The sequence below is a fragment of the Anabas testudineus genome, chromosome 13, assembly GCF_900324465.2.
Source record: "Anabas testudineus chromosome 13, fAnaTes1.2, whole genome shotgun sequence".
Lineage (NCBI taxonomy): Eukaryota > Metazoa > Chordata > Actinopteri > Anabantiformes > Anabantidae > Anabas > Anabas testudineus.
The window spans coordinates 3,497,665-3,510,240 of record NC_046622.1 but is presented as its reverse complement, the minus strand read 5'-3'; the positions used below and the strand labels follow the sequence as shown (position 1 = coordinate 3,510,240).

At 39.4% G+C, this 12,576-nt stretch overlaps 1 protein-coding gene across 1 annotated transcript in view; it reads left to right on the top strand.

The window, feature by feature from the left end:
• Nucleotides 1-1,697, top strand: part of tyw1 (tRNA-yW synthesizing protein 1 homolog (S. cerevisiae)) — a 40,830-nt gene extending 39,133 nt beyond the window's left edge. Inside the window, exon 16 of the mRNA XM_026370173.1 lies at nt 518-1,697. Coding sequence (XP_026225958.1) covers nt 518-739 — 222 coding nt within the window. The 3' untranslated portion in view covers nt 740-1,697. The remainder of the gene's footprint in view (nt 1-517) is intronic.
• The last annotated feature ends 10,879 nt before the right edge of the window (nt 1,698-12,576 follow it).

Sequence of the window (12,576 nt, the reverse complement as noted above, 5' to 3'; positions counted from 1 at the left end):
TATCGTCTCTCTGTGGTAGTTAGTATCCCTCTCACAAGGAAACACATTGTTTTCTGTTCTTCACTGTCCCTCTGTGTGTTTACGTCCCTCTTTTTCCTCTACAGTGGATAGAGAATTAGGTGAAGGAGTATTGATAAGAGCCATGACATAAAGCAAAGAGGTGGAGCTGAATTAATAATGGATTGTTTTTATTAAATCATTAAAATCTTCTAATTCAGAATATACAACACTTTGTAGTAAATTATTATCATAATTTGATTGATCAGTTCTGAACTGTTGCAGATTTGGAAAGTTACTGTACAGTGAGCTGTGTGCTGAGTAGAATCACCGGTGTATCTTCTATTTGGGTTTTATCACTGATGCCTCCAGGTGGACTGCTTGTAGTTGCGATTTTTCTTGGCCTCTTTATTTTGGTCTTTTGGTATTAAATTGGTCTTCAAATATAGCTTCTCTTCTTACGTCTGTGATTGGTAGCTACTACTATTTTGTATTGTTTACCTCATTTGTTTGCTTCTAGTTCAAGGTGGATGGCGAGTGGTGGACGTGGATCAACTACGAGCATTTCCAGGAACTGGTCCAGGCTTACGAGGAGAGCGGAGGACAGCAGAGCTTCTCAGCCTTGGACTACATAGCCAAGACTCCCAGCTGGGCTCTGTTCGGAGCCAGCGAGCAAGGCTTCGACCCTGCTGACACACGCTTCCAACGACGCAACAAAACCAAAGACATCACAGGATGTTGATAGATGAGACAGAGACGGAGTGATATTTATAGCAGAAATAATGATGAAAGAAGGCTTTAGTGTTTTTAGTCCTATTCACGCTGAGTTACCTTTTGCTGGATAGATTTTCTACTGTCCACAGATGTTATGTGAACTTAAACTCTTTCTCTCTTCATTTCTCTTCAATTTGGATCTTTAATTTTATTGATTTGCCCCCCAACAACAGACAAACCCTGCAGGACCTGCCTTTACATTTACTTTAAGTGCTTCATTTGCTTTGAATCAGAACATAAATATTTGATATTTCCCTCTTTATTTGAAGGGGTGTCGGTGTGTTTGCTCTTTATCTGGGACCTGGCAGATAAAGCTTGGTCATCAGCCTCATTTCCAGTATTTTTTTTTATGCTCAGCACAGAACTTTAAATCTTACTGGGAACAGATTCTTTACATGCAGTCCAGCGGAGCTGCAGATCTTTCTCAGAACTCGTTTTTTTTTTTTTTGCTTAAGCAGCGAGAGAAGAGCATCAAGTCTGCATCTCCACTGCAAGTTTCTTAACGGCAAAGGCTCCTTATTGCTCTTTCTGTTTTTGTGGTTGTGTGTTTGTTTGGAGTCCAAAGATTGCATTGTTGCACATTCTTTATTGTCAGGTTTCCGTTCTCTGAGTCTGGATGGTAGAAATTAACGCAGCTTTTTATAGACGGTCCTGACATTTTGGACATTCAGCCACCATGGAAAGGTATCAATATGAAACAGCATCACAGTTGTTGTCCATCAGGTCGGTCTCTACTCGCGCACACCTCCTGCAACCCTGCATGCCAGGAAAAAGCCTTTACTGATATTTTAGGAAATGTCGAAGTCAAGTAAATTTTATTTGTTTTAGTTTTTGTTTTAGAGACAAAATTCAGATGTTTAAGTCAGTTTTAATTTGTGAAACAGCAGGTGTGAATATGTCACTGTAATAAATGTGTTTGGATTAAACTGCTTTGTCCTTTGTCAACATTTGATTTCATATGGAGCATGAATACATATACACGACAGTACACTGTAGCACACGTGGCTTAATATGTTTCTGCAAGGCAGCATGTTGTCGTTTTTTTTTTTTTTCTCGCTCTCTCTTTTCTTTGTAGTGGGAACAAAGTGGGACGTTGACATTTTAAGACTACTGTAATAGTGGAAAAAGCTTTCTGGACTGCACTTAGAGGCCAACAGGCCAGCTCTAATTGAACAAGGATGGAAGCTGAAGCTGAAGGTGAAGTTCAAAAGTGACATAACTGTACAGTACGTTGCATAATTCTTTAAGTTCACTCAGATCTAGTAATCTGTTTCTACCTTTGAATATTTTGATGAAAGAACATGAAGAACAAATTGTAGAGATGACTAGTAGTAATAACCTCATGACAGTGGCTAAAGTAATATTTCATACTGTGCCTAAAATTCAGTTATTTCCAAATTGATCCAAGGTTCTTTTACTGTAGTTTATGCAGTAGCTTAGTGCATTACTTTCAAAAACCTCTTAGGGTTTGTGCAGAAAATAACATGTTTTGCTTATTTTGTAATTTTTGTTTTTTATTAAATTGAAAGTAATAAGAGGAAGTCAGATGCAGACTGATCCAGTTTTTAATTTTCACCAGTGCGATTACCACAGACGAGCGAACAAAACTTTTCATATAAGTTGCAAAATAAGAAATGCAAACCGGCCTTAAAAGCAATTCACTTTCTGTGGATCTTTTTAAATAAATGCAACATGAAATCGTGATTAATGATAACATCATACTGCACGTCATGGTCTTTGAGAAATTAACAGCTGTCATGCAGAACTCGTTTTCTGTCAAAGCTCAGCACAGAACTGATCTTCACTGTGATGTTTTAAATGCTTTAGTTTTTCTGAGAGGAGAGATTACACAAGGGAGAACACACTCCTCAGTGAGTTCACAGTAGATGATTGAGGTTGCCAAGTGTGAAGTCTTATAACTATAAATATGTATCAGCAAGGGCACTACTTTTATTGTGTAAATAAAGCTTGAAAAGGTTGATGAGGAAAACACTCATCATGCAGCTGCTGTGCCAGAAGAAAATCAAGAAGTATTCAAACCTTTCTTGAATAAATGGAGGTTAGAAAGATGTCACTTGAAGTAGTTTCTACTCTGATACAGTAGTTTCTGCTTCATTTGTGTCACTGTACATCCACACTGGGAAACTGGTTGCAGAGGTACAATGTGTTTAGTCTACTTCAGATCTGGCTTAGGACAGTCTGCTGAGCTAGAGCCAGCATTGCTTGGTGAACTGCATCCACTATGGTGCAGATTCTTTCAAGCACCTCTCTCAGTTCATGAAATTCATGCGTAGATGAGCCTTTCGATTTCAACTTTAATTTTCGGTGTGATTTTGAATGCTTCCACTGACTGTTGTCATTTTGTTCATATTCTGTACAGTTTACAATAGTAAAGATTTTCCTCAGACTGATGAAGCTAATTGATGAGTAGTGAAATGTTTCAACCTAACAAGAAGGAAGTAAGGATGATACTGAACTATGTACAAAAACAAACTATTTAAACGAGTAAAATCTTCTTAGGGCCTAAAAAACAGCAAAACACAGCAGAGATAAAGATAAAAGGAAAACTAAAACCTTGGTCTGTTATCGTCTACTGTACTGTTTCTGAATATAGCCTCATCATCCAGATAATCTTCCAGGCTCAGTCCACAGTCCCCAAAAATGTTAGATGAATTTTTCATAATGTGAGTGCATGCAGTGATAATTTTTGAATGAGAAATTTGTTTTTAGCATCCTCCAGCAATCTTCCCTTAACACCAAGGAGACAAATAATTAATAATTGAGACTAGCTGAAAGAAAGGACTACAGTAATTGTTTTTAACAGGCCGTGTGTGTGTTTTGTAGGGCGACTAAGAGGAACAGGAGAATGTCAGATTTAGTTGTTTTCTGCAAATTTAGGAATTTAGTTTGTAGTATAAATGTCTCTCTCTCTCACACACACACACACACACACACACACACTCGGATACTGCTGAGGGTTGGATTTTCTCAAATATTAACATCCCCTATTCAACTGGAGCCAAAGCCCCAAACCCTCCTAATAAGCATTTAGCTAAAACATATGTGAGGCAAGAAACACTTGGCTGGGCCCAAATAATGACAGATGGAGAGTTAAATGGCTTCAGTTCATCAAAAATTCCTCCACTAGAGCTCGGTGCACCAAAAAGTTCCATTTGAAAACAAGGACCCAAACACGGGAGATATTTTTTGGCTTTTAGAAAACAGAATGTTTTCTTTGAAGTATATTTCCAGTTCTGTTTGGAGTCCAAGACGCCTCTCTGGAGCCCTGCAAAATAAGAGCCAAGTAAATATGGACAGGAGTAAAACTTGGAGGTGTGGCCACAGAGTAAGCCGTATTCTCACAGGTTGATGTGTTTGCTTGGTTATCGTTAGAGCAGCAGGGTGCCCGCTGAGCTCAGAAATGGCGATTGCCCCGGTAGAAAAAGATCCATATGTGGTGATGTTTTTCCCTGCTTTTGTCCCAGAGGCTTACTTGTCCATTTTGAAGCTGCATGTGGTGTGAACAAGCTCCGAGACAGTCTGTGATGGCGACGCTGTACACTTTGTGCAAGGCCATGTGTCATTCTGTCCCTCAGCTTTCACTCAGTGCAATATTAAACAAAGGCAATGTGAATAAACAACAACATGCATCTTTTAAATGACAGTTACAGAGAAAAGAGTTTGTTTGAAGATCTGAAACGGTTCAGACCACGATAAACAAAGAGAGAAGAAAGCAGGAGGAGGTTGAATACTTATTTGTCATCACTGTATGTGTCATGATAATGTGCACAAAACTCAGTAATATGTGGAAGTGGTTGTAGTGGGTGATTAGGAAATGTGTCTGAGGATGTTAAATATGTAATTTCATGTTTGTCAGAAGGGGGGAGAAATTCTGCAGCAGCAGTGCAGCAGCATCGCTTCTCCCCCTCGACCTCTGTGTTTATGTGTATGCACGTTTTTATAACTGTGTGCATACGTATGTGTGGCCTGTTTGGACCAGATGTCCAGAGAATCCTGGCTCCAAGCAGTTGTCCATTCCTCATCTCATCCTGTCTGTGTCCATCTGGACCTCCGCTCCCCTCCTGGCTGATGTGGGCTGTCTCCATAACCTGCTCCCGGACATAGTAAGCCAAGGCTTTTATAAGATCACTGAGATCGAATGGTTGGGTGCTAAATTAGCTTTAATGTTTTTGAGATTGTAATGGGATGGTAAAAGATGTTATGACAAAAACAAGTGTCTGACTTAACTAGAATTAAAAACTAAGAAAGGTTTGTTATAACTCAAAGCCATCACTAACTAGTTATTTTCAACATGCTTATATTATAGTAATAATTTATAACATGTGCTTGTGTTAGTACAGACACATTAATCATTTGAGCAGAATTTATTTCATGATAAATAACTGAGTAGTGTCGTAAAGGAAAAGCAGGAAAGCTCAGTGTGAGCGAATGTGTTTCTGCTCCAGCTGTATTGATGCCTCTTTTTCCTGGATTCATTTCTCACATCACCTGTAGCATCAGCAGAGCTTGAAGCTCACCTGTAATTACAAACCAGCAGCACAAATGTTGCAGTGTTTACTAAATACATGTTGCTCACTTACAGTATTTCTGCCCCTTCAAAAGTGTAACTAGCTCCAAAATGCATTTGCCCTCCTTCGTGGAACTCCTTGTTTTGCGTTTCTGTGTGAATCAGGTGCTGTGAGGAACGACCTCGATGAGTTCATTTGCGAATCCGCACTAAGCAAAGGGACTAAATTATCCAAGTGACCGTTTAACGAAGGCATCGACTTGCATGTAGATGCTTTATTTTTGAAGGAGGATTTACATTCTAATTGCATAATGAATTCTTGCCTCGACAACTGACTGGTGGTAAATCAGACAGGAAGGCAGTGAATCACAGAAAATCTGTTTTAATAGTGAGTGTTGAAATGTGTGCGGGGTATGGAGCGATTAGGAGAGATATGTGCTAATTGCCTGCTGTGTGTCCTGGATCATTGTTTTAGTCAAGCTGAACTGTCATATGCGCTGTTTAACATCTCATCAAATAAAGGGGAGTCTCACATTGAAGGTCAAGACCTTCTTACCCTTTTGTGTATTTTTACAGTTTTATCCAGTAGACCACATTTTCCAGGTGACAACCATTGAAACGCACCTAAACTAGAATTCAGTTCCAATTCAGCTTAATGCACCGTTCAAGATATAAGACAGGATTTTAGAAACCTCGTGTCCCAGAGAGAGGGTGTATGTGTGTGTTAGAGAGGGATCATTGGTGGGTGTCAGGTGAAGCATATTTTCCTGTAACCTTTAAGTCCTGTGGTCCGCTGTGCTGCTGAGCTTACAGAGATTGATTGATGAATGAACCACAAGCAAGCAGGCGAGAAGCCAGGTCGGTCTGTGAGCTGAATCACACTGAGCCGATTATTATCCATCACAAAGACAGACTGAAATAAAGACTTGTGACATTTGAATCAGCTCTAAATAAGAGATTTTTTATTGGCTCTGAAATGGATCTGTTGACATCACTTAGGTATTACCCTGGTTTTGTAATACACAGGTTCATTTAAGCTCTTGTGTAAGATTCAACTATAAGTTACGGTGCTGCAGAGTTATTATGCATGTGTATGCTCATAGTGCCACTGAGGGAAGGCGGCTGCAGGAACGGCTTGTTCTGCACATTTTTAGCCTCACACCAGTGATCAAAGCTGTTTCCTGGCTGTGGTCAGTCACAAGGAAATAAAATATAACTCAGCATCCAACTGGTCTGGCTCCAGTGTTACATTAGGAAAGTTGATTAGTGAAAGCATCCAACGTGAAAGATGCCGCTTGTAGTGCACATTTACTGTGCCTTTACATTTACATCCCACTGTTTTCATCAGCCCTCTTTCCACTGGCAGCACATTAACTGTTTTCAGCTAAAGATGTATGTACATCACTGTATAACCTAAGCCATCATAAGCATAAAGGCTCCCTTTCATCCGCTTTTTATTACCTATATAGCCCAGGCTGTGTGCAGTGGCACTGGACTAGTGCAGACTTCCTCTTCAGGTTCAATGGGATATGTTCTACAGGGTCTGTTCTGGGATCTCCTCTCAGTTCAGCATGCCCCCGATACCTCCATCTGCAACTGTAAAGTGGATATTTGCGCTGAACCTTATTTACCCTTTACATTTATTTGCCTGCTGTCTATGGTTTGGCACAGTCTGCTGTACATGACTGATTATATGGATTGCAGGCAGCTTGCCCAGAAGAAGGCCCAGCCCTAGAGCTGGATCTCACTCTTCTGATCAATTCCTTAAAATAACCAAATGAAGATGTATTCCCTGTTGTGATTGAGTGATATAGATGCCAACTTTTAATATTTAGCTGGAAGTTGACACAACTGTTGATGCCACACAGATGAAAGTGTGCATCAGGTTAGCCCTAGAAGTACAACCTCATGCTATATATTATGCTATGGACAGAAAACTACATGTGGGAATTACCTGTAGCCCAGAGGGTTTCTCATTAAGACAGGAAAATATTCTTCTAGCGCGTTCTATTCCTGTGAAATACAAGGAATGCCACAGAGATCATGTGAGCTTTTGTGCATAGACTTTGCAGAGAGCTGTCAATCTCTAAAGCTGCAAACCTGTTGCCTTTGCACGTGGACATGGTGTTAAACACATGACCAGCCACAGATGCCTCGCATTTGCTTGTTGTCCTGAGAAACTGTGCGTAGTGCGTGTGTGAGCAGCGAGCTTGGCAGAAATAGGATGGCCCAAATATAGGAGCAGGAGGATGAGTGATGAAAGTAAATATCGGTGTAGTAAAGGTCCCTGATGGTGACTACAAAGTGAAATAAATACTGCCCCACTATCTTTTAGATTCTATTTCAGCTTGGATCAATATACATATTTTGAGCTCTTTCAGCTCGTTGAAAGGCTTCATCATGTCCAGCTGGTTGACCGCTGAGACTCAGATATGGAGGCGTATTTTCTTGCACAATACATGCACCATTAATGCAGTATTCTTTCTATTAAAAGTAATCAGGAAAAAAAAACAGCTGCTAAATTAGATTCTGACTGCAAGTGCATTTTAGACATAACTTAGTGTAAGAAAAGCTCTAGAAATAGAAATCTAATAGCATGTCTGCCCAAACACAAACCAGGAGATGTGCAGCGCTCCTCTCCCTCTCTGTGTGGCAGACTAAGCCCCAGGGTTTGTCCTGCTTTTGTCAAACTAGGAAAAGAAAATTGTCATAAAAAAGGAAAATATGTTGGAAAAGGTTTTTACATTTGTGTGGATGACTAGAATAAAAGTTACTGTAAAATAGAAGAAATGCTGAACCAGAAAACTTCTCTTTTGGACTGAAGTTCAGAAGAACTTTATTTCTTATCACTGTTGTGGGTACAGTGCGTTAGACTCATGCTTGACTGCTTAAGGAGAGCTTTTCTCTTCTTCTGGTTTGAAGCTGCAGCAGTGGTGTGGAGATCCCCAGCTTCCAGATTTACATTTAAAAACAATGCAAAGGCATAGTTTGTACATTGGAACTAAATCTCATTGTATTAAGTAAAGAGGATTTATCATATGAAGCCTTCCTTAGATCTTCAGTGCTTGTGTGAAGTAAATACTGAAATGCAAGTTGTTCAACATTCCTGCACAACATTAACATCTTTACCTTATTGGCACATTTACAGCCAGTTTTCAGCAGCAGCTTGTTTTTGTTTTGGTCTCAGCTCCTTCTGCCAGAAACAAGGTAAACAGATGCAGGATGTGCTCTGACTGCACCGTGCTCCTCCAACACCACTATAAAACTAAAAGGTCCCTCTCACAGTATGTATTAACCATCTAAAAACAGTTTATTTTGTAATTTGTTTATATTTACATGTATTTTTATTGCTTCCTCACAGGAAGTTCAATCACGAAACTGGCGATTTAGAGTCACCAGTTGATGGAGCCTGAATTGGAACTGACTGTGACTCTACACTTTGTTCAAGTACTGTATGTATCTTACTGTGAGAGTGTTGGGTGATTTGTGTGTGATGGGCCAGTGAAATGTCCTGAGTGTTCCCAGTCAATAAACTAGTACAGGAAATACATAGAGGTGTACGTATTTATTGTTGATGAAAAGGGAACAGACTTCATTGCTGTCTATTAGGAGTATTTAAATATGCAAACAACATAATGTTGTTTGTGCTTGACTTTATTTTCAGTCAACTTGAAGTCCTAAACTCTCAATAACAAATTAGTGTTCACTCTGTGCGTACAGTTCGTACTGTGTCACAGTGGTGTTTGTTCATATTTAAAAAGAAATTAATAAAAAGAAATTCAACAGCCAGAAGACTTCAGCTCAGCTGCTGTCAAACAGTATCAGTGAGGACTTTAATGTCATAGCTGCAAATCCAGAACAGACTCATTGACTCATTAGATTCCCCTTTGAAAAAGTCAGATGAAGCCACAGCAAGAACAGAGACATAGTGACTCATCCCACCAAACACACACACACACACACACACTGCATAGATGCTTAAACATGTAGTCACACTCACACATGCACATACACACACCTCATAGTGATGAGCTGAACTGGTGCAGGAACTGAGCACAGATTGGATATGTGATACATGGTGTGTTCTGTGTGTAGAGCTCTGTATAAAAGGAAGATTAGAATAGCTCGCAGTGTTCCCTACATGAGGCACATAATAAACCAAACCCTTATAAAACTGCTAACACTGCAATTTATTTCCAAGTTCCCACTCTAAATTGCTTGAGTAATAATTTACCAAGTTCTCTTGTTTACTTATTTCAGGGTTTTTCTACAGTACTGTCTCCTTAACTAACTGTGATTATGTGCATTTTTATTATTCTCTTATCCACTGAATTTAATTTAATTTAGTTGAAAAATGAGGGTAACACTGAATAAGTGTTTTACTATTCAAACAGCCACAGAACGACCATAACCTCAGTCCTTCAGACTCCCATAAGCGAACAAAATATATCCACCGCACAGCCTCTGTGCAAACCTAGATGGTTGCTCTCTCTAGTGTTCATACTGTGTTGAATATAAACTAGATAACAAAATTGCAGATTGCTCCACTAAAGGTTCTGTCAGTGCGTATGCATGCACTTACAATAACACAAGAGTTAAATGACTAAATCAGTTTGCATGTAACTAATAGGCCTGAATGATGGACGCGTTCCTTACTATTAGACACTGATTATATAATATAACAGCAATAATATAAACAGTAATATAAAATGTTGCAGTAAACCAAGCACAGTGTTACAGCATCAAAACAATTCAGGATTTATTTCTCCCGTCTATTTTTGCATATCTACAGTGAAAGGCTTTACGGTGCAGGAACATTTTGTTTGCTCACGTTTGTCAGAAAAACAAGATGCTGTAGATGAACACCGACCTCAAGAGGTATTATTTGTATGAAGCTTAGAGAAAAGTAACCTCACATATTTACAGTTCGTCGGTGCTTTGTGTGTTGTCTCAGTGAAAGGTATTTGGTGTTTATTAGAATGAACAGTAGTGGATTAGTAGCATGTCCAGCATGTCTGAGGCAATACAAAAAGCAAAAGGTCACAACCACATATGTGTCCATGCCTGAGACGTCTAACTCCCTCCCACTGACTCACACTATTAAGTCACACTGGGTGAGAACCCTCTAAATGCCTTAAAATGTGAAAAATAATTGTAGTAACCATGACAGTAAAAATGTAGGTGGTATTTCTGGCAGGACCTTTTTTGTCCTCTGGCATTCCTGGTGGGTACATTACACTGAATCAAGATTACCATCGTTAAACTTACAATACCCTGTTAGACAGGCATTCATTTGATTAAACTGACAGGAATAGGAATAAAGAAAGGGAGTGGGCGTGCAGAAAGTGCTCTGCCATCAGCCTTGTAGCCTTCAGAAGAAATCAACCCCAGGCCTCCACCAGGCATTTAACAGCAAGTCTCTCTCACTGATTCCTTTCTGTTTGTATGGCTATCATTGTGAGGACCAGCATGCATTTTTAACCATTGGACTGAGGACGTTTTAGCTGGTCCTCACTATGCTGGTACCCATTATGTCAATGAGTGTCTTCACACTGACATACAAAAAGGTCTGTGTGCTTTTTTGAGTCATCTAGCTTGTATAGTCTGGGATTATTGTTTAAACAGCTTTTCAGTACTTCAGTGGCACTGGTCCCTATAACATGCAGTTACTGAAATATTATTGAAACAATGGTTACAGGAACCAATTTCATCCCAGTTTGAACATAAACTTTTTAGATCTTTAGCGTTTTATCTGTAAATGATCAGCTCTAACTGTTAATTTAACAACATCTGCAGATGTTTCTTCCTATAGAAAGTAGTATAGATGTATAAATTTCTCTTTCTGGGTCTGAGGGACATGCTTACGTGATATGTGATTCTGCGCTGCTGAATTTTTCATCATCATCAAAACTATTTCTAAGTGAAAGAGCGAATCATTCAAACGAGGAATGAAGCATCAGGAGCATGCTCATTAAATACTACATAGGGGAATCGATAAGCTTGTTGGCCAGAGCAGAACCATCTGTCCATCAATTTGTTTTGCTTCTTATTCTGGTCAGGGTGACGGCAGCAACGCTGACTTCCTGTACCCTCCTTCAGTTAGTGTTTCATGCAGATCAGCATGTACTCTCAGGCTGAACATCCAAGGTCAAAAACCACTTTAATTGTACCTTTTTAATGCTAAATGGCTGCATGTTATCATTTTGTCAGCTGGAAGGACCTTGTATTCTTCACTGTCTCTAAAAAGTACAGAACAACTTTTCATTTTGCAGGAAGTCCTGGTCATATCTTGACTCAGCTCTATTTCAAATGTAACTCATCACTTACAGCAGTGCCATCACTTCCAAAACAGACCCTTTTATCCTAAGAGAATCACTTACTTGCAGACTGTCACAGCAAACCTTTGTGATTTATTCGGTCATTCATCGCAGAATTTATAGCAGGGCCATCTCATCCATCTTGTTTCTGGCTTTGGTGGAGATCAGTCAGTGTTCAGTAGTCTGAACTGGGGCAGGAGTTGTGGGAATAGGTCAGTTTTCACCTGGAGCGCATCACTGTTCACCTTAAAATCAGCAGGGATGTTAATTAAAGACAACTAAATTGTTTCTAAGTGATGTTATGCAGATTTATTTAATTTGTGCCTCTCTCTCTGCAACCGAATATATCCACATAGCAATAATAATAATAATAATAATAATAATAATAATAATAATAATAATAATAATAATAATGAAAACTGTCTCCTGAGCGTCTCAAATACCGGAAGTCTTTCAATCACACTAAAATAAACTTATACAACCAAACTGTCGGTGACGAAAGTAAAACGTATAAGAATGCCTTTATTTTAACATTACTAATAAACATTTATTGTTATAAAACACTAATATAACATTTTGTTGTCGTCACCAATTAAAGTATTATTTTGAAAGTTACCGCCGGAAAAAGCAAACCTGTTCCGATTTACTTGACACAGGTTCATATTTTTTTTAATTTAGAGCCGAGGAAGCGGCAGAATAACAGATTTGTTCAGTTCATTATTTCTGAATATCACAGAGAGTTTGTCCGGTTTGAATTATCATCATGAACCGACTCAGACCCCGGGTGTGAATCAGCCAATGACGCTGCGCTCCTCGACTGCGCACTGATTTGGGTTGGAGCGTCTCCTTTGGACACTGGGTTCCTCTCATCAATCTTCCCGACGCATGGCACCTGTGTGTGTGAGTCTTCAGTCGATGGATTTTTACTGTGAGTTAGGGCTTCTGTGCAGTTTGTTTGTG